This window comes from Leucopleurus acutus (assembly GCF_964270905.1).
Source record: "Leucopleurus acutus genome assembly, chromosome: 2".
Taxonomy (NCBI): Eukaryota; Metazoa; Chordata; class Mammalia; order Artiodactyla; family Delphinidae; genus Leucopleurus; species Leucopleurus acutus.
In genome coordinates, this window is record NC_139143.1 from 1,545,300 (window position 1) to 1,571,770 (window position 26,471).

Here is a 26,471-nt window from a genome sequence, read left to right on the forward strand (position 1 = left end):
TTTTAATTTTCCTTCTAAAAGGAATAGAAGGCAGAGGTGCTGAGACACCTTATACCATGCAGACTAAATTCATTTGTAAAGATTACTTTACTCTCCTAGAAAAATACACATTGCAAATTTGAGGGCTACAACTTACCCATCTTAGAGAATTCCTGAGGGAGAGGGGGAGCCTCTGAATATCAGACTGTGTGGGGATGTGTGTGAGAGGCATGTTAAATATGGTTGGGTCAGGTGGACTTTTTAAAAAAATCTGTTTTTCCCCCATTTTTTTTTTTTTTTTTCTAAAAAAGGAAAAACAAATTGCCAGGTGTCTGGCTTATCCCGTGCGCGCACGTATACAGAGGAGCAGCGTCGGGGAGGGGCTGCCGTGCAGCGAGGCAGAACCAACACGACCTCCTTCGACGGGGAGCCTCAGTGTCGCAGGAGGAACGGGGCCCCTGGCGCCGCCTCCCCTCGCTCCTACGAGACCCAGCACGTCTGCGGTGGGGGCAGAAAACACCACTGTCTCCCGAGGGTATTCCTATCTGAACACGTCAGGCGGCCTGCGGAAGGAAACAGGTCCACTTTAGAATATGAACGGTCGCGACCTCCGGTGCTCGTCAGGCGAGGCCAAATAGTCCACGAACACGTAAAACCCTTCTGGGCGCTATGTTTCTGGCCCGGCCAGCAGAGGACTCTAGGAGCAAAGGTGGGCACAGCTGGGGACAAAAAGGTTCCAGAGACGGGCTTCTTCAGGGTACTTTGGGAAACGTCCTTTGTTCCAGCATTCCTAGGTGATGGCACTGGTGAGCCTGGTCTGTACTGTCAGTGTCACTCTGCAGAGGCCGCTCCCGGCTGAGAAGAAAGTGCATCTCAAGGCCAGTGAGGGCCGCAAAACGGTGTGCGTCGGGGCGGGAGGAGGACCGTTTCAGATGCCAATGGTCTGCAGAACCCGCCTCTCGTGGTCGTTGAGGTGGCCTGAGAACACCACGTAGCAGGGCTGCTGAGCAAACTGGCAGAGGAAGTCCGTGAGGTACGCCTGGAGGAAGGAGGAACGAGGAGGGAGGCGTCCCTGAGGGCGGGAACCACTGGCCTTCACACTGGTGCCAGTGCCCCAGGGATGCTTGCCCGTTCTTGGCTCTAGGGAAGGTTCAACCCAGAGACTGAATTCCACAGGGATTTCCCAAGACCACACCTTGCAGTCCACCGCTAGGACACAGCCCCAGGAAGCTGGATTCCAGCACGGGGCAGGGGCAGGAAGCCCCTGGGTGCAGAGTCCCCGCCCTACCCCAGCCCTGCCCACCGGGCGAGAGGAGGCCGAGCCGCAATGGCGCTGAGCCACGGCTGCTGGCGAGACACCATCTCTGGACACCCTCACCTGCAGATCGACCTGATAGAGAGGGTCCTTCAGGGCATCAGGGTCGTCTTCCTCATCATCCTCGTAGTAATCCTCCTCTGGAGAGACACCAAGCCAGGGAGGGTCAGGGCGCACAGGCCCCGGGGGGCAGGCAGCACCCACACGGCTGAGGTCAAGGGGTGCACAAGCCCACGGGACGTTCCCTGGGCGCCCCGCTCTTGGTGCCGGCGTGCACGGGGCTGGCCTCGACGCTCACCGTATTTACTCGTGGCAAGAATATCGGACAAGAGCTGGCCCGCCAGGCCGTCCTCCTCGTCGTCGTCGTCCTCCTCCTGGTCGTCCCACATGTCGCTGGAGTCATCTGCACGGGGCCGAGAAGCAGCTGCCGCACGCGCACGCGTCTCCCTCCCACACCCAGACCGGCCGGGACACAGAAGCCCCGCGGGCCCCAGTGGTAGAGGACCAGGCCAGATCCCCCCACCAGGTCCGACTGGGGGGAGAGAACAGGCCGAGAGGCTCTGCGGAACAATCGGAGCCGGAAGCGCTGGCCTCCTGGCCACCCCCGAGGTGCTGCAGGCAGACCCTGGAGATCAGCCTGGGCCGTCGGGGACTCTGCCAGGCAGCCAGCGATCTGCAAGCCCGGGGCCTGGCTGCCAACCCAGCCTCCAGGGAGGGCGGGCACCTTGGCTCCACTCTGCGGGGGCGGCCTGGCGCGCGGCGTTGGCCTCCGTGACGCTGGACAGCTCGCTGATGATCAGCTTCAGGATCTTGACCAGCAGGGGGACGCTGGTCCAGCGCTCAGGGTCTGGAAGGAGGAGGAGGCTCCACGTCCCACTGTCCCTGGGCCGCTGCCCCGCGAGGCAGTGCGCCACACCTCCCCCGGCTCTCCACTGCCCAGCCCGCACCCAGCCCTGAGGCACGACGGAAAATTAAATAGCTTCGTTCTGTGCCACGCTACAGGAGTTTAGAAGTCAGGAGAAATGAGAGATTTCGGGGACCAAAGGAGACAGGCTTTGCCAGTAAAAAAGCCCGCAAACCAGCGACCTGCACAGGGTGGAGCACTCCGGGCCCTGGGACTTGCAGTTTGAGAAACAGCACAGGTGAGCGCAAACCTGCAGTTAAAGAAGGCAGCTCCAGGGCTTCCCTGGTGGCGCAGCGGTTGAGAGTCTGCCTGCCGATGCAGGGGACACGGGTGCGAGCCCCGGTCCGGAAGGATCCCGCATGCCACGGAGCGACTAAGCCTATGAGGCACGACTGCTAAGCCTGCACTCTAGAGCCCGCGAGCCACAACTACTGAGCCTGCGCTCCGCAACAAGAGAAGCCACCGCAGTGAGAAGCCCGTGCACCCCGCAACCAGAGAAAGCCTGCGTGCAGCAACGAAGACCCAATGCAGAAAAAATAAATTTAATTTAAGATGGTAAATTAAAAAAAAAAAAAGAAGGCAGCTCTGCGCTCTGCCCACACATCACGAGTCACAGGCCAAAGGCAATCAGACACAGAGACACGAGAAGTGGGCATCCAAGGCCCAGAATGAAGCTGGATGCCGGGGGTCCCTGTACCTGGGACTCTTGTCCACTTGCAGCAGCAGCAGGACCCACGCTCTGCTCCACTGTTCACCTGGGGTTCTCGCTAACAACCATGTCTTAACCGCCTCCCAGCCCAGGTGTCCTGAGCCCCGGGGGCGGGGTGGGGTGGGGGTGGCAGTGCGTGTGTGTGAGGGGAGCAGCGTCACCCACTCTTGGCCGCCTTGGAGCGCGTGCGGGTGCCCTCGTCCAGGCTGTGGATCTCCTCCCCCTTCACGCGGATGTCCTGCAGCCGCTTGTCATCCGCGTTGATGCCGTGCTGAAGCAGCTTACACAGCGCCACAGAGCTGGCGAGGAAGAGCCAGAGAGGGCCGATCAGCTGCCCCCTCGGAGTGCACCCCAAGGAGACAGGCAGTTACGTCCCGACACTTGGAGCGTGCAAGTGCTTTCACAACTAATTAGGGCACAGAAGAGAGTCTGGCTGCAAAGGGGATCTCGTGTTCCTACGGACGGTCGGATGAGAGCTGTCCTTGAACAAAGCCGGAGCGGGCGAGCAGCACGACGACGTCCGCACCAGAGGAAGTGTGGGGTGATGAGACGCCGTGGACAAAAAGTCAGAAAGCTGGGTTTGTGAAGAAGAGGAAGCCGCCAGCAGCACTTGGCTGGGTGAAGGTGCGGGCAGGGGAGGGTATCTAGCCAGCAGAGATCAAAAACACACGCTCTACCTGTGACGACTATCTTCTGGGAATTTCAAGAGGGCAGCTACTTGAATATACAGTTTAGCCAGAAAGAAACAGAGGGAAAAGGAACGCAACGGGCAGCTGGGTAGCTCAAGTCAGGGGAAGAGGCGGAAGGCCCAGAGGAGGAGGACGCGGCCCCACCTGACTTTGCCCTCGTACTGCCCGTAGAAGAGGTGCTGGCGGCTGGTCCACTCGGCCATCACGAACTCCAGGGCAGGCTTGCCGGTGGGCCCCGGGAGGCTGCACAGGAACTCCAGGAGGGGCTCCAGCTGGGTGTGCACCAGGTGGGCGAACACCATGATCAGGGACTGGGGGGACAGGAGGACACCTGCTTCAGGGACTCAGGCAGCCAGGCAGGAAACAGAGGGCAGCGTGGCCGTTCCCTCGCCAGCGTCTCTGGGGCTGGGGCCGTCCTACCTGCATGACGCTGAGCGTCTCCGCCTGCTGCATCTTGCTGAGAATGGCACGGAGAATCTGGTCCAGGTTCTCCCCCAGCTCCCGCCCCGCCTTGGAGATGAGGGTGGACACGAGGCGGCCCACGAAGGCGGCAGTGAACTCGGAGGTGCGGGGGTCCAGGAGCTGGCTCACCACCTGCATCACGTACCACAGCCCATTGTGGCCCTGCTCGTCATGCCACTGGGCTACCTGCTCCAGTGTCACCGACACGTAGGCCCGCAGGCACTCACCACCATTCTGGGAGACAAGGGAGGGGACTAGGTCAGCCGCGGGCACACAAGCCCTCCGTCTGCAGGGTCTGGGGGGCTCATCCCGCCGGAGTTGGGGCCGCGCCGTTGCAGACACAGGCGCGCACCACCCTGTCTCTGCTGTGCCGCATCGGTTAGCTCAGAAGCGCGCGCTTCTCATCAAAGGGAGAATGGACACGCAAACGGAGTTTCAACCGTGAAGCTCTACCTCTGGTCCTGAGAAAACAGAGCTAAGACACAGCAGTAACTGGGGGCACTGCAGGTCTCTGTGAGCATAAAGCAGCCTCACACCAACCAGGCTGCCTACAGACCTCCAAAGGCCGGTCCCTTTGCTGACTTCATTAGTCTGTACGTCTATAAGCTCTTCCGCCGCAGCAACACCCAGACACAGAGAGCAGGATGGCTGGCACTCACACCTCTGAGACGCACAGAACGTCTTGGTTTTAGCAGTCGGAACCCTTCCTGGGTCCTCTGGGTAAATACGGATTTGAGGGGTTTCTATCTCAAAGGCAGGAAATGGTGTCCAACTGCTCAGCCTGCTGCACATGCACCGCGGCTCAGACACCTGCGAGGTGATACCTGCGCGGAGATACCTGCATGGTGGCGTTGTCATCCGTGTGGAGGGTGCACTGGGCCACAGCAGGGAAAGCCTGGCAGATAAGCAGCTGGGAGAGGGGGGGCTTCGTGTTCCGCACGACCGTGGTCAGGATGTCAATGGCCGTCTGCAGGAGAGAAGTCAGGCTTGCCTCTGGGGTGGGCAGAGGGGGGCCAACAACAAGATCCTTACTGTGCGGAGCCCACCCACCAACCCAGAGACACTCATAATGAAAGGCGCGTTTCTGGAAGAGGAAGACAGCAGAGGGTACTCTCAGTCTCCTGGCGGCAGCTCATCACGTGAGAAGCCATGGGGGTGGGCGGGGGCGGAGGTTGACTGGACAGCCAGGGACAGTGTCATCACGGGACTGTCCAATCACCGAGGGCACCTTGGGAACAAGAGCTCCCTTCTGAAAGCCTCGAGAACCACCCACTGTCCTCGTGGGTGAAGCAGCCCAGGAACATCACCCCGTGAACATATCACGCTGCTGGTCGGCGTCAGCGGGGTGGGGTCTCGGGGGGCTCGTGCAGGGCTCGCTCGCGCTCTCTCATCCCCACCCCGGCCCCGTAACGACTGCCGTACCGCACAGAGCCCCGCAGGGATCTTGTCTGCTGGTGCCTGCATGATGCTGACCAGGGTGGGAATCAGCCTCATCTGCATGGGGCCCTGGCAGGCTTCAATCTGGGACAGCTCCTTGAAGATGTCCTGAGCCAGCGAGGCGACCACAGGATCTGAAGTGGAGAAGGCAACATGAGTCCCCCCGCCTGGTGGTCTGTGTGTGCTTCTGCCTTAATGCTGCCTGTTGTTTGGCCCTAGCCGAAGTGAACAACTTCTGCTTTGTTGTTTTTTTTTTTTTTTAGAAATTTCATGTAATGTCTGAAACATTTATACTAACATACTTCCATACAAATAACCCAAAGAAAGTTTAGTATTAGTTGTTTTTTGTGTTTGTTTTTTTATACTGCAGGTTCTTATTAGTCATCACATCACATCACATCACATCACATCAGTGTATACATGTCAATCCCAATCGCCCAATTCAGCACACCACCATCCCCACCTCACCGCGGTATTCCCTGCTTGGTGCCCTTATGTTTACAACTTCTGCTTTGATTACACATCACTGACCCGGGACCTGCTGGGGCCACCGGAGTAACCTGAAAAGCAGGGAGAGCTGCTAGCTGTCTGGGAGACAGCATGTGTGTGATCTCACGAAGTCAGGGACGAGTCAGCAACAGCTATTCCTAAAACAAAACCTGCCTCTTTTTCTGGGACAAATCTTTAATGTCTGTATTCTTGTGAAACTTGGACTGATTATGAAAACAAATGCTTAAGGGGAAAAGACGCCCCCACTGATACTTTGTTAAGAAGACATCAGTCTCAGAAACTGCCCAAGCACTGACTCTTCCCAGGTTCCCACGTGTCGACGAGGACCACGCACATCTCCTGGGGGTGGTCACCGCGCACAAGAACTCCCAAAGCCATCGGAGGGCAAAAGGTAAAGCCTTCCAAAAGCAGAGGCTCGTGAAGAAATGCAACTTCAGCTCGACCTGCTTTGTGTAAGAAAAATATAGAGCCCTCCTCTACCTAGCATGAGACAACGTATGCAGTGTGCAGGGCACTAAGACACACGTTAGAAGTTCACCGCAGTGTTGTCGGTAATAGACAAAAACTGTACACAAGCCAGAGGTCCATGAACAGAATGGGTAAATAAATGATGACATTTATGGAATAAATACTATGTGACGGGCGGAGAGAACAAGGACCACCTAAGAGTGCAGTGTGGAACCCTCCTTAGGACACATTTTTAAGTGAAAAAACAAATTGAATAAAATGTTTGGTATGACATCACATTACATAACCAACCCCCTTCCAAGCTTCAATACTCGCTCTTCAGATACAAATGTCCTCAATATTTCTAATACACACTGACTGCAGAAAAACTTAAAATGCAGAGAAGTATTAAAGGAAAAAATACACCTGTAATTCCACCACCTGGAGATAACTACCCTTAACATTTTGATGCATTTTCTTCTGGTAATTTTTCTATATACATATCCACACATACATCCTTTTCTAAAGCAAAACCAAAACTTGTAGTTACATTCTACGCATTTTGGAAAACAATCTATTCACTTACTACAAGGTGAGCGCTTCCTCATGGCTTTAACAATTCCTTTGAGGTTTGATTATTAACGGCTGCACAGCATTCCATTTTATAGATGTAATTACTTAACCTCTTACCGTTGCCAAAGTTTTGCTACTATGAACAACGCGCGATGAACGCCTTATTCATGAACCTCTCCATGGGCCTCCTTCTTCACTTTCCCTTTTCTGGTTTTAGTTCTAGGCCTCTTCTTTCAGGAAGCTTTCGATTTAGTTGCTCAGTTCCCTTACTTTACTGTCAAAGTCCCAGATTATACGTCTTGCCGGTTAGCTTTCTTCGTTATCTTTCTTCCCGGTTCTTACAAGACAGCAAGAGTTACAGGCATACGATCTCTGCTGTTTAGTGCTGCTTGATCTATAGCGCGACCTACTCTCGCTAATTCAAAGTCACATTCTTTGCTTCTAATGCTAAGACCATTAGACCCAGGGAAGCGCTCACGCGATCCCCGCCCACTCGCCCCCCACCCGCCTTGCGCATACCGTTACTGTACTTCAGGAAGATGGCGATGGTGAAGGGGCAGATTTTGCTCTCCATGCTCGCTGTGAACTCTGGGTCTACCGTACAAACGATGCACAGGGTCTCCATCACCAGGTTGAGGACCTCTGAGCTGAACTGAGCCGCCAGGTGAATTAAGCCATCCAGGATGCTGGGGAGGAAGGGCTGAAGCACGTGGGTGCTCTCTGAGACTTTCAGCTGGTCACAATAACTGGAGAGCAAGAAATAAGCAAGAACTACTCACCAGCGGGTCCCTCAATTCCTGGTTTTTCCAATCAGCATTATGTGTTACAGCATTTTCATGTGAAGCTTTATGAAGCTACTTCTAGAGCTCATTAAGTTTTTATATCTTTCTGTGGCTTTTTTTTTTAGAACTAGCACCACCATCATTTCTACGTCTTCTAATTTATTTCTGCTTTGGTCTTTGTTATTTCCTTTAAAATTTCTTTCATCCCTCTATTTCGTTTTGAAGCAAATCCCAGTCATGGTTACATCCAAATTATTAAGATATTAAGTCAAATGACTTATGATTCCTCAGACCATTGTTTTAGTCACATTCCTAAGATATATATATAATTTTCCAAACAGTGTTTTTAAATCTTTTCCAATACAACTGTTATTTAGTAGGAGACTATTTTTTAACTTCCATGTTACAAAGATTTTATACTTTTTGGAGTTTTTTGTTTGCATCCTAAGATGAGATCAATGTATATAAACATTTTACACATACTCAAAAATCTGGTGCACTATTTGCAGGGTTTAAAAGTTTGTTTTCAAAACAGAAACAGACTCGCTGACTTAAGAGTACGAACTTATGGTTACGGGGGTGGGTGGGAGGGATAGACTGGGAGTTTGGGATTGACATGTACACGTGGCTATATTTAAAATAGATAACCAACAACGACCTACTGTATAGCACAGGGAACTCTACTCAATACTCTTTTAATAACCAAGATGGGAAAAGAATTTGAAAAAGAACAGATACATGTATATGTATAACTGAATCCCTTTGCTGTACACCTGAAACCAACACAACATTGTTCATCAACTAAACTCCAATATAAAATTAAAATTTAAAGATTTAAAAAAAGGAAGTTTTATTTCTTAGAAAAAGTTTGTTTTCTATACATAGTTCTACCTTATTCGCCTCTTATTCAATCAATAAATATTTACTGGGTGCTGCTTACCATGTCCAATGGGATACAATTATTAAAAATGTATCATCTAAGTCTTTACTTTTGTTATTTCCAGAATGGTAATAAAAGTCAATAAAGGGCTTCCCTGGTGGCGCAGTGGTTGAGAGTCCGCCTGCTGATGCAGGGGACACGGGTTTGTGCCCCAGTCCGGGAAGATCCCGCATGCTGCAGAGCGGCTGGGCCCGTGGGCCATGGCCGCTGGGCCTGCGCGTCCAGAGCCTGTGCTCCGCAACGGGAGGGGCCCCGGCAGTGAGAGGCCCGCGTACCACCAAAAAAAACCCCAAAAAACCAAAAAAACATTGTTTCTCTATGTTAAAAGAACCTACTGCAGAAACAAGGCCCCCAGACCCCAGGTTCTCAATAAATGGTTTTTCTTAACTTAATTTTTAAGTGTCTTACAATCATATTATTTGTATCAGCTGCTGGGTTCAAAGGTCCACAGTGACTAGTAAACCTGCGGGCTTAGATCTCACATTTGTTCAGATTCTTTGTTTTTTGGTCCATAACATCCTTATTTTTTAAGCCACACCTCGCGGCTTGCGGGATCTTAGCTCCCCAACCAGGGATCGAACCCAGGCCCTTGGCAGTGAAAGCGCCAAGTCCTAACCGCTGGATTGTCAGGGAGCTCCTCATCTATAACATCTCTATGTTCAATGCCACCGTGCTCTAATCTAACTCCTCCTTAAGAGCTGGCTCAGCATCTGGCCGTGGGCAGCTCTTGGCTCGTCAGACTAGGTTCTGCATCCATCTCCACTGGGACTGAGTTGTGCCCTACCTCTTCCCGCTGCTTCTCATTCTAAGCGCTTACAGAGTCTGGGAGACCACAGAGTGCATCATCTGGCCAGATCATATGGGATCTTCTATGCCATGCTAAGGAGGTTAGACTTTATCCTGGAAGCCACTGTATATCAAAGTTTTTTCTTTTCTTTTTTTTTTTTTTTTTACAAATTACTCCTAACACCTAATCTCTTCCTTGCCCTACCCCACAGTCTTCAGGGAAAACCGACATCCCAGGAAAATGCTCTATATTTATCCTGTGGCCTCACGGACCGTCCAGTATACTCTTTCTTCTGGGTACCTGTATCCCAGAGTTCGAAGAGCACAACCAGAGCCATGAGTTTTAATTTTCAGGCACAAGAAGCTGAGCACACGAGCCAGGGCAGCCACAGTGGAGAGGGAGGAAGGGAGGTGAGGCGAAGGCACCAGCCCTGGCAGAGAGCTGGCATCTCTGGGAGTACAGACCTCTATCTTTAGGTATAAGATCTAAAGGTACAAGATCTGTGCTTTTACTATAACAGGGACTACAGGTAGGGTAGGCCTGGAGGTGGTAAACAGTAAGCTCAGTAGTGGATGTGTTAGTTTTCAGGTGCTTGTAAGATACCCATCCTGGCACAGCCAGTAAGCACATACATTAATTTGGAGCTCCGGAGAAAGGCTGGCATAAATATGACTAGAGAAATGAGACGCAAGTGGAAGTATCTGTCAATCAATATCTTGTTTCAGAAATGGTTGAAGGCAGTTTGCAATAATACATACACTACGATACGAATGAATATATTAAAACTGGGGTAAAAGAAAGAAAAGCCAAGGTGGTACGATGACCAGGAAAGGGCTGCTGGTGACATGAGAATGAGCACTTCAATGACATGATGAGAGTATGAGCCAGACTGAAACTGGCTGGAAAACAAGAGGGAAAGGGCCAAACGGAGAATCCTGGCTGTGAAAGCAAGCACAGCTAGCAGCCCTTCACAGGAAGCTCTTAACCTGGGGTCCACTCTTCCACACATGATGTAAAATTTTATAATCAGGTATGAGTGTCCATTTCTTTGCTGTGCACGTTCATGGCTTTTGTCACTTTTCCAGAGACAGCTGTTACACCTTTTCAGAAAACCAATGCCCATGTAGTCAGAGAATTGAAAACTACTAAAAAAAAGAGAGTTCTCTTCACATATTTTTTCCGATTATAAGAGTAATATAAAATTTAAACAAACTTGAAATTTCTTTAAATTTAAATTCTTCTCAGCTTTACTGCGGCGTGACCTATAAAATGGTTAGCTATGTCCACTGCGGTGACTGGACGTACATGCACAGCGTGAAAGATTTCCTACGTCCAGGTCATTGACACGGTCCGTCATCTCAGATTTACCTTCTCCTGGGTGAGAACACTAATTTCTACGTCCTGTTACACGATGCAGTCACCATATGTCACGTTAGCTCCTCAGCCCTTGGTCATCGGACCGACGACAGCGTGTACCCTTTCATCAATCTCTCCATGTTCCCCACCCTCAGCAACCACCTTCCTGCTCTCCTTTACAATGAGCTGGGCTTTTTAAAAGATTCCACATATAAGTGATACCATGCAGTATCTGTCTTCCTCTGTGAGGCTTATTTCACTCAGCACCGTGCCCTCAAGGTCCATCCACGCTGCTGCAAACGGCAGGCGTTCCCTCCTTCTCGCAGCTGAGTTATATTATGGTCCACCGAATACTCACACATCTCCTCCATCCACTCAACCACCGATGCACACTCAGGTTGTTTCCATGTCTCGGCCACTGTGAATAATACTACAATAAACACAGGAGTGCAGACACCTCTTCGAGATCCTGTTTCCATTTCCTTTGGATATATACCCAGAAATGGGACTGCTGGATCAAATGGTAGTTCTATTTTTAAATTTTTTTAGGACCCTCCATACTGTTTTCCACAGTGGCTGCACCGATTTACATTCCCACCAGCAGTGCACAAGGGCTCCCTTTTCTCCACACCCTCACCAACCTTGTTATTTCTTGTCTTTTTGATGATAGCCATTCTAACAAGTTTGAGGTGGTGGCTCATTGTGTTGTTTTTTTTGCAGTACGCGGGCCTCTCACTGTTGTGGCCTCTCCCGTTGCGGAGCACAGGCTCTGGACGCGCAGGCTCAGCGGCCATGGCTCACGGGCCCAGCCGCTCCGCGGTGTGTGGGATCCTCCCGGACCGGGGCACGAACCTGTGTCCCCTGCATCGGCAGGCGGACTCTCAACCACTGCGCCACCAGGGAAGCCCTCATTGCGGTTTTGATGCACATTTTCCTGATAACTAGTGATGTTGAGCGCTCTTTCATGTACCTGTTGGCTATCTGTATGTCTTCTTTAGAAAAAGCGTCTATCTATTCAAGTCCTCTGCCATTTTTAAAAATCAGATTCTCTGCTATTGAGTTGTATGAGTTTTTCATATCTTTTGCATATTAACTGCTTATCAGATAAATGGTTTGCAAATATTTTCTCCCATTCAGTAGGTTGCCTTTTCATTTGGCTGATGGTTTCCTTTGCTGTGCTTTTTTAGTTTGACGTAGTCCCACTTGTTTACTTTTGCTTTTGTTGCCAAATACAAAAAAATCATTGCCAAGACAAATGTCAAGGAGTTTAACTTTTATGTTTTCCTCCAGGAGTCTTATGGTTTCAGGTCTTAGGTTCAAGTCTTTAATTGATTTTGAGTTGACCTAAGTATATGGTGTAAGATAAGGGTCCAGTTTTCCGAACATCATTTATTGAAGAGACTGTCCTTCGCCCAGTGTATGTTCTTGGCTCCTCTGTCATAAAATAATTGACCATATAAGTGTGGGTTTATAGCTGGGCTCTCTGTTCTGCTCCACCGATCTCTGTGTCTGTTTTTATGCCAATACCACACTGTTTTTTGATTACTGTAGCTTTGTAATATAGTTTTAAATCAGGAAGTGTGATGCCTCCAGCTTTGTTTTTCTTTCTCAAGATTGTTTTGGCTATTCAGGGTCTCTTGTGATTCCACACAAATGTTAGAATTGTTTGTTCTTCTATGAAAAATGCCACTGGAATTTTGATGGGGTTGCACTGAATCTGTACATCGCTTTGGGTAGTTTGGACATTTGAAAAAGATTCATTATTCCAATCCATGAATATGAAACATCTTTCTATTTGTGTCTTCTTCAATCTTTCATCAATGTCTTACAGTTTTCTGTGTATAGATCTTTCACCATCTTGGTTAAACTTATGCTTAGGCATTTTATTGTTTTTGATGCAATTGTACAGGAGATTGTTTTTTAAATTTCTCTTTGTGATAGTTCATTATTTCTTTTCTCTTCTAATTGCTCTGGCTGGGACTTCCAGTACTGTGTTGAATAGGAGTGGTGAGAGTGGGTACCCTTACCTTGTTCTTCAACTTAAGAGAAAAAGCTTTCAGCCTTTCACTGTTGAATATGATGTTAGCTGGGGGGGGGGGGGGGGGGGTTGTCATATATGGCCTTTATTGTGTTGGGATGCGTTCCTTCTATACACTTTTTTGAAAGTTTTTGTCATGAATGAGTACTGAATTTTGTCAAATGCTTTTTCTGCATCTATTAAGATATTCATGGGATTTTTAATTTTTCATTCTATTAATTGGTGTATGACATTTGTCGATTTATGGTATGTTGAACCACCCTTGCACCCCAGGGATAGATCCCACTTGATCATGGTTTGTGATCCTTTTACTGCGTTGTTGAATTCAGTTTGCTAGTACTGTGTTGAGAATCTCTGCGTCTATATTCATCAGGCATACTGGCCTGTAGTTTTCTTTTCCTGTAGTGTCCTTGCATGGCTTTGTTATCAGGAAATGCTGGCCTAGTAAAATGAGTTTGGAAATGTTCCCTCCTCTTCAATTTTTTGGAAAGAGTTTGAGAAGGAATGGTATTAATTCTTCTTTAAATGTCTGTAGAACTTACCAGTGAAACCATCTGGTCCTGGGCTTTTGTCTTATGGGAGGTTTTTGATTACTGACTCACTCTCCTTGTTAGTTATTGGTCTGTTCAGATTTTCAATTTCTTTATGATTCAGTTTTGTTAGGCTGTATGTTTCTAGGAATTTATGCATTTCTTTTAGGTTATCCAATTTGTTGGCATACACCTGTTCACAGTCGTCTCTTATGAACCTTTGTCTTTCTGTGTTATCAGTTGTAAAGTTTCCCCTTTCATTTCTGATTCTGTACTTGAGTCTTCCCTCTCTTCTTTTCAGTCTAGCTAAAGTCTGTCAATTTTGTTTATCTTTTCAAAAGACCAGCTCTTAGTCTCACTGAATTTTTCTAATTTTTTCTGCTCTTTATTTTATTTATTGCTGCTCTCATCTTCCTACTGCAACCTTTGGGCTTAGTTTGTTCTCTAATTCCTGAGGTATAAAGTTAGGTTGTTTGAGATCTTTCTTTTTTCTTAATGTAGGTGTTTTTATCTATAAACTTCCTTCTTAAAACTCCTTTTGCTGCATCCCATAAGTTTTGGTATTTGTATTTTCCATTTGCGTGTGTCTTAGAATATCTTTATTATTTTTTAAAATTAATTTATTATTTATTTATTTATTTTTGGCTGTGTTGGGTCTTCATTGCTGTGTGTGGCCTTTCTCTAGTTGCGGTGAGTGGGGGCTACTCTTCATTGCAGTGTGTGGGCTCCTCATTGCGGTGGCTTCTCTTGTTGTGGAGCACGGGCTCTAGGCGCACAGGCTTCAGTAGTTGTGGCACGCGGGCTCTAGAGCACAGGTTCAGTAGTTGTGGCTCACAGGCTTAGGTGCTCTGCAGCTTGTGGGATCTTCCCGGACCAGGGCTCGAACCCCTGTCCCCTGCATTGGCAGGCAGATTCTTAACCGCTGCGCCCCCAGGGAAGTCCCTCAGAATATTCTTAGATCTCTCTTTTGAGTTCTTTGATCCATGGGTTGTTTAGAAGTGTGTTGTTTAATTTCCATATATTTGTGATTTTTCCAGTTTTCCTACTGTAATTGATTTCCAGTTTCATCTCAACGTGATCAGAAAAGATACTTGGTATTATTTTAATCTTAAATTCATTAAAACCTGCTTCATGACTTATCCTGGAGAATGCTCCATGCATGCTTGGGAAGGATGTATGTTCTGCTGCTGCTGGATGGAATGTTCTGTATGCTGTTGGGTCCATTTGGTTGAAAGTATAGTTTAAGTCCAACGTTTCCCTATTGATTTTCTGTTTGGATGAGCATATTCATTGTTGAGGGTGAGGTATAAATCTCCTGCTATTATTGTACTGTTGTCTATTTCTCCTCTCAGATATTGATATTTGCTTAATATATTTACGTGCTCTGATGGCAGGGGCACATATATTTATAATTGTTGTATCTTCCTGATGAATTAACCCCCTTATCATATAATGACCTTTGTTTCTTGTTACAGCTTTTGAATTAAAGTCTACTTTGATAAAAGTATAGATACCCTCACTCTCTCTTGGTCTCTACTTACACGGAATATCTTTTTCCCTCCCTTTACTTTGAGCCTATGTGTGTACTAAAACCTATAGTCTCTTTTAGGCAGCATGTAGTTGGGTCTTCTTTTTCAATCCACTCAGCTACTTTGACTTTAATTGGAGAATTTAATCCATTTAAAGTAAGTTTTGATAAGTAAGCCCATTTTATTAACTGTTCTCTGGCTCTTCTGTAGTCCCCTGTTCCCCCGACCTTTCTCTCTGGATGTCTTCCTTCGTGAATGGTGATCTTCCGTGGTGGAATGCTTTGACTCCTTTCTCTTTCTCTTTTGTGCGTCTATCATAGATTTTTGCTTTGTGGCTACCATAAGACATTTTATAGATATGACAGTCTATTTCACACTGACAACTTAACTTTGACTGCATACAAAAATTCTACCCCTTTATTCCCTTCCTTTAATGTTTCTGATGTCACGATCTAACTCCTTTTATACTGTGTATTCGTAATGATAATCATAAAGTATTTAGCTAGTTATTTTTAACACTTTCATCCTTTAACCTTTATACTAGAGTTAGGTGGTTAACACACCACCATATTACAGTATCAGAGTATTCCGAATCGATTATATACTTACCTGTACCAGTGTGTTATATATTGTCACATTATTAATTAGCATCCTTTCATTTCAGCTTGAAGAACTCCTCTTGGCATTTCTTGTAAGGCAGGTCTAGTGGTGAAGAAGCCCTTCAGCTTTGTTGTCTGGGAAAGTCTTCATCTTGTCTTCAGTTCTGAAGGACAACTTTCCTAGCTAAAGCACTCTTGGTTGGCAGTTTTTTGTTTCAGCACCTAGAATATATCATCCCACTGTCTCCTGGCCTGCAAAGTTTCTGCTGAGAAATCTGTTGCTAGCCTTATGGGAGTTCCCTTGTATGAGAGAAGAGTTTTTTCCTCTTGCTGCTTTGAAAATTCCCTCTGTCTTTGATTTTAGATAGTTTTTACTACATTTTGTCTTGGAGAAGATGACCCTGGATTGCAATTTTGGGGTGATATATTAGCTTTATAAGTAGGAGGTACAAATCTCTCCTCAGATTTGGAAAGTTCTCAGACATTATTTCTTTAAAAAGCTTTTTGCCCCTTCTCCCTCTCTTCTCCTGGGACTCTAATAATTTGCAGACTGCTTCTCCTAAAGATATCCCATAGTTCACATTTTGTTCCTTCTTTTTCATTCTTCATTCTCTATCCTCCTCTGACTGGATAATTTTGAAGGTTCCGCCTTCTATTTCACAGGCTCTTCCTTCTGCCTGATCCATTCCGCTACTGACGCTCTCTACTGCATTTTCCATTTCATGCTCTGTATCCTTCAGCTCCAGAATTTGTTTGGTTCTTTTTTATGATGTCTCTCTTTGTTGAACTTCTCGTTTTGTCTGTGAGTTGTTTTTCTGATTTCATGGAATTGTCTTTCTGTGTTTTCTTGTAGCTCACTGAGCTCCTTAAAATGGCTGTTTTGAAATTCTTCATCAGATAAATCACAGATCTCCACGCCTTTGGGGTTGGTTACTGGAACATTATTGTGTTTCTTTTGTGATATCGTGCTTCCTTGGTTTTTCATGTTCCTTTATGTCTTGCACTGCTGCCTGCACATCTGAAGTAGCAGTCACCTCCTCCAGGCTTTACTGACTGACCTCTCCCAGGTGTCCCATCTTGGATTTCTTTTGCTCCAGTGGTGTGCTAGAACTTCTCCACTGGGCTTGGACTTCGACAAAGGCTCTCTCATCTGTGGGTAACTGTCTCAGTCAGTGTTCTCCAGGAGGTCCTGGACCACGTCAAGACCCACAGCTGGGACCAAGGTCTGTGTTTCTATTATCTGACATACAGGTGGGTGAGATTCCCCCTGGGTCCCTTGGTGTACAGTGCCGATGACAGAACCAAAGCCAAATGGGGCTGTACCCGGGACTATGGTCGGCAAGTCAGTGGCTGGGATGTGTGCTTGTCTTCTCAAAACAGCTCTCCTTGCCCTGAGATGGCACTGAGTTTGACAATCTCCTCGCTTGGACAGATGCCAAATTGTTGTTGTGGGAGGGATAAGAGCGAGGGACATCTTATTCAGACATCTTGCCGGCACGCCCCCCCGCTCCCCCCTCCCCCAGCAACGCTTTCTAAAGACATATAGTAATGCCAGCACCTCAATCTCTGCTTCAAAAGGTAAGGAGGTAGCGCAGGCAGGTGGAAGGTGAACTCTGCGTTTTTAGGGTTTCAAGCAATTCTTAGGATTCAACTGAGACTCTGTAAGTTTGGACTTGAAAATACTCCTGAAAACATCAATACTCCCTGTGGTCTGAGAAGGAATATAAATAAAGGACTAATAAAACCACTAGTACACTAGCTGTGAGAAAGAGAGGTAAAATTGGGAAAAAATAAGCAGTGTTTCCAGGCTACATTATCCCAAATTTGGTTTCCAATACAGAGGCAATCAATCAACCAAATGACGCTAAGCCTGCTTCTATGGCCCGCTGCTGTGCGACCCTAGGCAAGTTAGTTATCTCTCGGCGCCTCAGGTTCTGCTTCTCTGTAAGACAGGGAGTTGGTCTAGATGATTCCAGAGCTGGAGTGAATTGAAAAGGAACGAGGAGTAAAAGGGAACAGGATGTATCCGGGACTCACAGAAGCCATGTTTCTGGTATGGTTTCTTTCCCTGTCCTTCCAACATCCATTCTGCAGGAGATCTTCAGAAATTTCCAAGCAACATAATCCACTGGACAACTGCTGTTTGGGACTTCTACCCTGAGCGACTTTCTCTTAAAACAGTTTCCGTTGTCCTAAGGTGGCGTACTCACCCCCAGATGGCTCTCACTGCAGAAATTCGAACTGATGGGGGTTGTGTCTCATGAAGACCACTAACTGTTGCCTGAAGAAACTGCTGGATCAATTCAGGGGACATAGCAACAGTGAACCGACTGGCAGCCCAAAGGGCCCGGCCCAAGAGGAAAGGAGACACTGGGAGGAAGAGAGAGCAGTTAGAGGCTGAACAATACAAGTTTCTGCTACTGCCCACCCTCCTCCCCACCACTATTCCTCAGTTTGTTGCAGTAACTGGATACCACCTAACATACATAACGTAATGGAGAGAAAAAGCATGATCTTGAAAGATAAAAGCAAATGTATGACCTATGGCACAGAATCATTTCCCTAGTTTCACTTTTCACTATTTGCAAAGTACATTTTGAATATTCCTAGACTACAAAGCCCCCCACCCTTGTTCCCACCACAGTTCTCACCACCCCTTACCGCACTGCTAGTCAGTCCTCTAGATGTATGTCTTCTCCACTGCCAGTTTTTTCCTACTCTTGGACCACTATTGGAATACTGTAAATTATAGCTCTGTCATGCTTTTATTTAAAATGTCAGCAAATTCCATAGTCTACCAAATAAAGCCCATCTAAATTCGCACGGCATTCAAGGTCCCCTCAGATCAGTGACTCTAGCATTACCACTCATTTCCCTTTGTGCCTTCCAAACTCAGGCACACACCCCTCCCTAGGAAGTTAACATCTTCCTTTGCCATTTCTGTGCTTTGTTTATAAGCCAACACACTCACCTCTCCTTGCATTATCTAACCGATCTCTTGGGCTGAAGTAATCCTAACTATCTCTGCCACTTTAAGCCCATGTCTTTAGCTTTCTAACATGACACAAATATATGTTTTGATATTCTAGGCACTGGTGTAAGGATTACTACCCCTTGCCTATTATAAGATGCTTGAGGACAGAGACTATACTTATTCAGCTGTCATAGGGCTTAACTTAGTTACCTGTACAATAAACATTTAGTTGATGGAACCTATTCAACAGAACCTAGCAAACGGTGCCAAATAATTACATACTAATTCATGTAATGGAGAGCACCATCCAAGAACACCTGCAAGTCCCCAAAGTTAAAACTGTTTTCATAGCAATACCAAGACATTATTTGTCTTTTTTCATTCTCATTCCTTCTCGAGTACACGGTGGAATTTTCCAGAGGTTACTGATGTGTGACACCATGGCTCTGACAGCTAATGGAACGTATGCTTGCATTTCTTATATTTTGAAGGCTTCTCAGTTTTAATTTCTAATATGTTAAATACTGCTACATGTGACTCACAAAAAAATCTCCTTGGGATCACTGATAATTTTTTAAAGTGTAAAGAGGTCCTGAGACCAAAAAGTTTGCGAATGGCTTGTACAGAAAAGCTTTGCTAGGGCAAGTTCTACAAAAAATGTGCTGGTGAGTTTGAGAAATTCCAACACTATCATTCAACACGTGATTACACTATGTCCATTAGGTGCCAGGCACTGTGGGGCAAAAGGATATATTAGACGTGGCTTGTACTCAAATATCTTACATTCTAGCAGGAGAAAGAAAACATATTTGTCAACCACAACATAACGCAGCACGTGGTCAATGCAGAACCAATAGGAACGTGCTCAGTGGGTCCGGAGCTCTGGATGCTCAACCATCTTAATTCTGTGACTCGGGCCTGAGATGCCCCATAACAGCTGGCCTAAGGAGAGGTGGAGAACATTTTCCAATGGCTTAAGCTACCCAGAGGGCATCCTACGGAGAGGAAGCAGTGAGTGGACTGACACGGCCTCGACGACGCAGGGGTCCCACGACTTAAGTACTCAAGGAGGAAGCAGAGACAGCACTGGGGGCTCTGAGGGTGAGAACAAGGCACGGAGATCGTCACACAGAGACAACGCCACCTCTCAACCGCTGCCCTGCGCTGCTGAGAAGTCAGGCTCACGCAGTCGAGGCTACTTTTTAAGGCTAGTAGCGAACGTGGACATGGGAACGGACACTTTAATCATGTAGACAGAAGAGCTTGAGAAAACTGACAAGAGCACACAGGAAGGATGAACCACACACAGGCTGCCTGAGAGCGTGGGGACTTGGCAATGACAAAGCTTGCAGCAGAGTTCTCAAGGCAGAGCAGCCAAATCTGCACCCTATTCAGACGCCAGAAAACACCCGGGACTTGAGCGCTGACTGGGAGAACAGTGTGAGAGAACAGCATGAAGAACTATGAACGAGGCAATCCTAGTCTCTCAGTGGGTGAACCTTGAGTCAAGGTCTCTGGGCAGTTCAGAGGTTCAGACGAGCTCAAGCTTTAGGGTGGAAGAAGAATGGTCACCCCGAGGTTTACCTGCCCAAGTGAACAACAGAACTGAGCTGATGGTGGGCCTGAGCACGGTGCTGAAACCTACCCGAGAGGTTGAGGTCCGCGAGGACGACGTTGGTCAGGAAGCCATGCATGTCGAAGGGGATCCTGCCACTCTTCACGCTGTCGGTGACGATGGACTTCACCGAGCCGAGGGCCAACATGCACGCCTCATGGATCTTCCACCTGCCAAAGGGACACCACAGCCTGGTCACACACACCCACGGTCAAAGCGACAGACGCTTGAGGGAAGCCAATTCAGGAAAGGGCGTTTCAGCACAGCCTGACCCCAAAGTGCACTGAGCTGCTCTTCCGATCTAAACCTATAACTGAAAACGGTGTAATTTAATAATAACAGGTTTCTCTAATTAAAAACAAAGCAAAAGTCCTTCCTTTCAAACCTTCTTAAAATGGGGTAAAAGCATCTTAGCCAACTGTTTTAAGGATGGGAAGAACTGCTTTAAAACAGATAACGCAAAGCAAGGACACGCCTGCCTCCGACCTGATGCCCAGAGCACGTCCCTCAGCGGGACACCCGCCGCCCACTCTCACCAATGTCCGGTGCCGCCATTCTTGGTGTGCTCAGCTTCCTGTAAATGCCGAGTTGCTGCGGCGGCCAGGGCTGCTGCGCTCTCATTCTGGAAATCAGTGGCCACAGCCTGGTGGGAGGAGAGGCGCTAACAAATGTTTCTGTGCAAATTAAACTGCAAGCTTCATTGCACACTGAATGGTTCCAACTCCTTCCCATACACACGGCTGAGCCCAATTAGGTACACTCAAAATACAGCCCCTAATTGTGTTAAGGTCTCTACGGTAAAGCAGTACCCATATTTCCACAGTGCCCAAGCGCTGTGAAGCTCACAAAATGGACAGCTCCCTCTGGCTACATTCAGCAGAGCCTAAGTGGTCAATGAGAGACTCAGCTTTGGATGGCAGGGGACCAGATATTTATTCTCTGGGAGCCTGACTGTGGAAATACAAGGCTAATCTACTAGCTGAAACTTGGCGTGGTCTTTCCTAGGTGCCTTAGAAACACCGCAGGATAACAAGGAGTGCTCACCAACAATGAAACAACGAGAACAGGCCTCGCACCTGACAGGCGGCAGGTGGCAGCTTCTTCACAGACCCTCAGCCTAGAGACAGTCCTGGGCTCCAGTCAGAGCCAAAGAAACATGAGCAGCCACCTGGGTGTCCAAGCTCTCGGCAAGTTTTTTTAATTTGCCAACGTCTAGTTTGTGCTACAGCTTCTTGCTGAAGAGTGAATGAAACTGAGAAGTTCCTGATTCAAGCATCCTTACTCATTAGAACACTATCCTCTGCACAATTCTTACACCTAACATCCACACGTAAATCAGAACCGGGAGCAGTGACTTTGGAACTCCGGACTCTCAGACGTCACTCGAGATGCTCTTCTTATCCCCCAAAAGTCTACGACAAAGTCACCCAACAACACTGCTCAGCTTGGGTTAGAGATCTGGAAAGAAGAGGAACGGCTCAGGATCATCTGGCTGAAGTGTCAAGGTGGCCCTCTTACCAGCAACAAGTCCTGAGCTGCGATCCTGACAGTGTAGGAGAAGGTGTCATCATCTTCATCTTCCACAAACTGCTGGGGGTTGGCTGTCCACACTTTGATCTGAAAGGACGAGGACGTCAGGCTTCCCTGAGGCTCCCGTCTGCTCCGTGTGCTCCCCTTTCCATCCACACACTGGAATGGCTCAGCCTCTTGTTCTCAGCTTGAACAGAATGCTATTCTCTTTGATGCAGAGAAGCGAGCCCTTTAACAAGCTGAGCAGCAAAGGCCGCTGCAGAAGGTGGCTGACTGCTGGCCCCTCCTACTGTAGGTGGCTGTTACCCCCAGATACGTCAATCTGCTGAGTCTAGTAGGTCTGATGGGCATTTAATGGAAAATCATGTCCACCCTTGTGTTGTTCACACGAGACAGGCATTATCACATTTTTTAATGCTCTTTTCTGGTCTAATGGTTCACCAACCAGGCTAATGATCTGAACTCTATTACATCTCACTATTTATAGAGAAAGGTAGGCTTTTCTGGCTATCTGGGCCTTTGGTTGGCGGTCCTATAGATGTAGAAGTATTAGTACTCTGAAAGCCCAATTACCTAGTGCAGGAGTTGATAAAACCCCAACACCTAGGGATTCGGCAACATGATGACATCAGAGCTCTCTAGACCCTCCCATGAAGTTACTCTTCAGGTGTCTATTCTTCAAAATCACTTGGTCGCCTGACTTAGACCCCACATGCAGGCTGCACTCTCTGAATGCGAGCCGGTCACTGTCTCCCATACGTTGTTACCTGCTCCTCGGTGATCTGCATGTATAGGATGAGATAGTAAATCAACTCAGGCAAGGCCTTCTTGACGGTGCTTTTGAATTTGCTATTTTCTAGGAGAGCATGGACAAATTCAAAAATGCTAAAGACGAGATTTTCAAAGCCCAGGACTTCACCTACAGGAAACACACGAGAGAAGCTTTTAATGACAAGAAAGCAAAAGGAAAGCACAGACGCTGGAAAGGAACTACATCATCTCCGTAAGTTAATGAATAGTTAAAGCACTTGCTAATTATCATTCTCCAGGGAATGGAAGAAGGGGCTGAGGAGTCAAAGAAAGGAACTTGAGGCTATTAAGTACTCTTTGGCTTTTCAAGTGAAAGAATCAGGGAATTCCCTGGTGGTCCAGTGGTTAGGACTCAGCGCTTTCACTGCTGAGGGTGTGGGTTCAATCCCTGGTCGGGGAACTAAGATCCCAAAAGCCGTGCAGCGAGGCACCACCCCCCACCCCCAAAAAAAGAATCAGAAACACTGAACATATCTTCCACTCAGAAATTCTACAATTTCACGAGACTTACGCAAATGCCCATGAGGAACAGATCAATGATTTTCAACTTCTCATTTCCCCACATCTAATACACTTAGAGGAAACTCGGTGAGAACACTCTCTTAAGAGCATGAAGCCTCTAAGTTCCTGCCTCTGTTCTGTCTTTTCCTGGCTCCCTTTCCCACTAAGTGGTGCACCTGTTGAGATGAGACACGCCACGTACCATCAGAATCCACAGGATCTTCCACTTCCTCTGTGTAGTTTACTTCTGTCCTCACATAAGTACAATGAAGAGTAAAGAAACAGAATCAGCAGTCTGCTTTGGACACACTCTACAAGGGAGTGCTGTACACCCCAGCACTAGGAGCAGACTCCTTAAGCAAGCGGAACCACATGGACGTTAGGACCCAAGGCTAGATTCCCAACCAGGGGCTGGCAGGCCCGTCAGCCTTCTGGAAAGGATATAAAGCTGCGCTCTCAGTTAGGGTGTTCCAAACAATAGGCAGAATCTGCTGCATGGAGGACACCATGTGCTTTGGGAAGTTTTTCACCAGGGCTGTCACTGCCTGGGAAGTTAAAGAGAAAAACCCCAAGAGTTACAAGTGCTATGGGGGAAAAATCACTGCTTTCAGAGCACCCTTCAAACCCCCAGCACCTCCATCGCAGTAAATGTTTACCTTCAGGACTTCCATCTTAAACCCGCTGTCAGACGTGGGGCCGTCTGGTATCTGGAGGGCCTGGACGAAGGCCTCTGTGAACTGCTGCACCACAGGGAAGATCAGGACTTTGGCCGCGCCCTGGCGGCAGAAACCAAAGTCAGTACTGGACGCAGCCCGAATCAGTGGCTCAGTGCATGCACCAAACACCGAGACCCGCGCTGTCTCCAGACCCCTTCAGGCTCGGGCCTCAATCAGAAGGGCGTGGCCACAAGGTCACTGGAGGTGTCCCCAAGGTCTGCTGTGTCCTTATCCAACACTGGCAGCTCCTCACCAGGAGCTTCTTCAAAGCTATTACATAAGGCCAGCTTCTCAATCCCAGGGACTGGTATTTTTCAGCTAGGCTGGTTCCACATGGGAGAGAGATAAAAGAGCAGTGAAGTTCTGGGTGATGACTAGCGTGAAAAAGATGCAGGAGGAGGTGTTAGAAAAAATAAGGCTCAGACGAAAGGAAACTAAGCTACACGCAGATGAGGAACTTAACCAGAACATTCACTGCATCCACAACACGGCGAGTGTCCGTCCTGGCACTGCTGTGCTGAAGACCTCTAGGCAGGCCGTCTGTTACCAACCTAAAGGCTCACTCACCTTCTCCAGCTCCTCCATGTTACAGATCATATGGGCACAAGTGGTAAAAATCTCCACGGCTCGGGAACGGGTTCGAATACCATACACCTGGAAACAAGTTACAGTGTAGCCATGAGACTGGTGGGTGTGCGTTCGTGCGTGCGTGCGTGCATGCGCGCGCGCGCGTGTGTGTGTGTGTGACTAAACTGTGACTACTAATCCTGACATGGGACTGGGGGTACAGAGACAGGAAATGTCAATCACTCGTGTCCAGGAGACAGACTCTTCTGTAATCCAGAGAATGGAAGGCAGCACGATGTCAGAACTTATTAGAATCAGCCTTACATACAGGCCTCTGTGGGTTAATCTGACAAAAATATGAAGCTGGATACGGCCTGAAATCCCAACACGGTTAACGTATTTCCGTCAAAACACAGCCCTTGGCTGGGGCCGGAGAGGAGTAGGGAGGTTAACCAAACGCATACAGAGTAAAGGAAGGGCTTATCGGGAGCAGTGCAGGGGTAGAATCGTTTCCAAGTACTCGGCTGAGGCGAGCAAGCTTGGGTGGGCTGCCCCGTGAGAGGCAAGGCAGCACCAAGGCAGCAGCGGTGAGATGTGAGGGGAGACTGCAGCTACTGCACGCTCTCATCACAGGCTTGTCCTCGCAGTTACAAGCGAAGGCCTACGTATCATCCCAGCTCAGTCTCTGTCAGTTCTTGTCTTCAGGTCTGGGGACCGGCAGCCAACACAGCGGGCGCCCCCTGAGCGGGGGCGGCTGGCCAGAGCCCGAGCAGCTCTGCCTGCTGGATGGCACAGCTGAGACTCGTACCTCGGCCATGGTGAAGATCTTGTACATCTCTGGGAGAATGACAGGAGCAACCAGCGGCATCTGGGTGTCCGTGACTTCTCGAGTGAATTCTACAGAGAAGAAAGCCCCGCTTTACAAAGACATTCCGCGTGAAAACTGTTGAACTGCTTCTAGGCGGCACACAGGGAAAGATGCTGGTTGGGAGACTTACCCTGGCGTACGGAAGTAGTGCCAGTTATTGGTTAGAAGGGAAAGAGAACGCAGAGATAAAGGAGAATACACGAGATTAAGAAAGAAAACCTGTCACGGAACTGTGTAAGAATCCTTGTGAGGTTGCCTTAGGAAAATTCGGAATTAATCTAGTTTGTGCCCACTGTCACCATCCAGGTGCACTTGGAGGCGTCTCACCTTTGTTCCACTTTCAATACCCTGCCCAAGGAGCTGTTCTGATGCACACAGTCAAGTCTGTGCAGACTTACCTGGCTTGAGCTCCACCCTGCAGATGGGGACGATGTCTACTGACCTAGAGGTCAGGCCACTCCTCAGAGGAAGAGAAGGGGGTTTACACCCCGTGACGGTGGCGAAGAGCACCCCGGCCGCGGAATGAGACTTGAGGAAGGCGAGGCAAATGTGGGTCCCAGCCTTCCCTTCACTTCCAAAACCTCCCAAGGCACCAAGACAGCAAGCAGGGCTCTGGATTGTGTCGCTGAGCGTGGAATACAAGCCCTCGAGTCCCAGTGGCCTCTGCTGCTTAACCAACCACATTCATTACTCTCATGATCACTCTTGATAGCCTCAATTTATCAACACTTTACAAGCTGAAGTCCAAAGTAAGTTTTCTGAAGTCACTCATCAGGTCAGAAAAAGCATGGGATGCCAGCGCCATCAGTCTCCAAAGCTCTTTGAGAGCGAAGAGAAAGCTGAGGCTCATGGATCACTCATTTCAAGCCCTGGCGGCTGTGTCTGCATTTCCTTCACACCATCAGCCTTAGCTGTCGTTGATAAACAGCTAAGTGTAATGGGAATAAGCCTTATTACATTCGAGAGACTGGGACAGCACCTTCAACCGCCCTGACGAGAGTCAGACCCGCTCTCCTGCCGGGCTCCTGCCCCCACACCAGTGCCCTGCTCCCCGCACGCACACCTGAGCTGCAGCTGCCGGAGCGCGGCCCAGCCTCACGTGAAGGTGTGTGGCTGACAGAAAGGTCATCTCACTGAACAGTGATTTCTTTAGTCAAGCACAACAAGGGCTCTTGAGCAAGCCAACTGTATATACAAACGTACAACTATTCTTTTCTCCAGGTTTTTAAAAAAGAAGCTGAACTTTGTGTTGCAAGACTGGAAGGGTATAGGCTTCCTTTCCTTAGTAGAAAACAGGTCTGTTA

General features: G+C 48.2%; 1 protein-coding gene across 2 annotated transcripts in view; it reads right to left on the bottom strand.

Moving 5' to 3' along the window:
• Positions 1-26,471, bottom strand: part of IPO9 (importin 9) — a 46,268-nt gene continuing 19,797 nt past the window's right edge. For both annotated transcript variants that reach the window (XM_082862977.1, XM_082862976.1), the window contains 20 exons: positions 25,108-25,196; positions 24,300-24,386; positions 23,673-23,792; positions 23,461-23,561; positions 23,219-23,277; positions 22,473-22,624; positions 21,694-21,792; positions 20,712-20,818; positions 20,206-20,345; positions 17,797-17,956; positions 7,545-7,771; positions 5,481-5,629; positions 4,897-5,025; positions 4,017-4,292; positions 3,741-3,907; positions 3,073-3,206; positions 2,019-2,141; positions 1,593-1,697; positions 1,358-1,434; positions 1-1,018 (listed from right to left, as the gene is read on the bottom strand). In XM_082862977.1, coding sequence (XP_082719103.1) covers positions 908-1,018; positions 1,358-1,434; positions 1,593-1,697; positions 2,019-2,141; positions 3,073-3,206; positions 3,741-3,907; positions 4,017-4,292; positions 4,897-5,025; positions 5,481-5,629; positions 7,545-7,771; positions 17,797-17,956; positions 20,206-20,345; positions 20,712-20,818; positions 21,694-21,792; positions 22,473-22,624; positions 23,219-23,277; positions 23,461-23,561; positions 23,673-23,792; positions 24,300-24,386; positions 25,108-25,196 — 2,612 coding nt within the window. In that variant the 3' untranslated portion in view covers positions 1-907. The remainder of the gene's footprint in view (positions 1,019-1,357; positions 1,435-1,592; positions 1,698-2,018; positions 2,142-3,072; positions 3,207-3,740; positions 3,908-4,016; positions 4,293-4,896; positions 5,026-5,480; positions 5,630-7,544; positions 7,772-17,796; positions 17,957-20,205; positions 20,346-20,711; positions 20,819-21,693; positions 21,793-22,472; positions 22,625-23,218; positions 23,278-23,460; positions 23,562-23,672; positions 23,793-24,299; positions 24,387-25,107; positions 25,197-26,471) is intronic.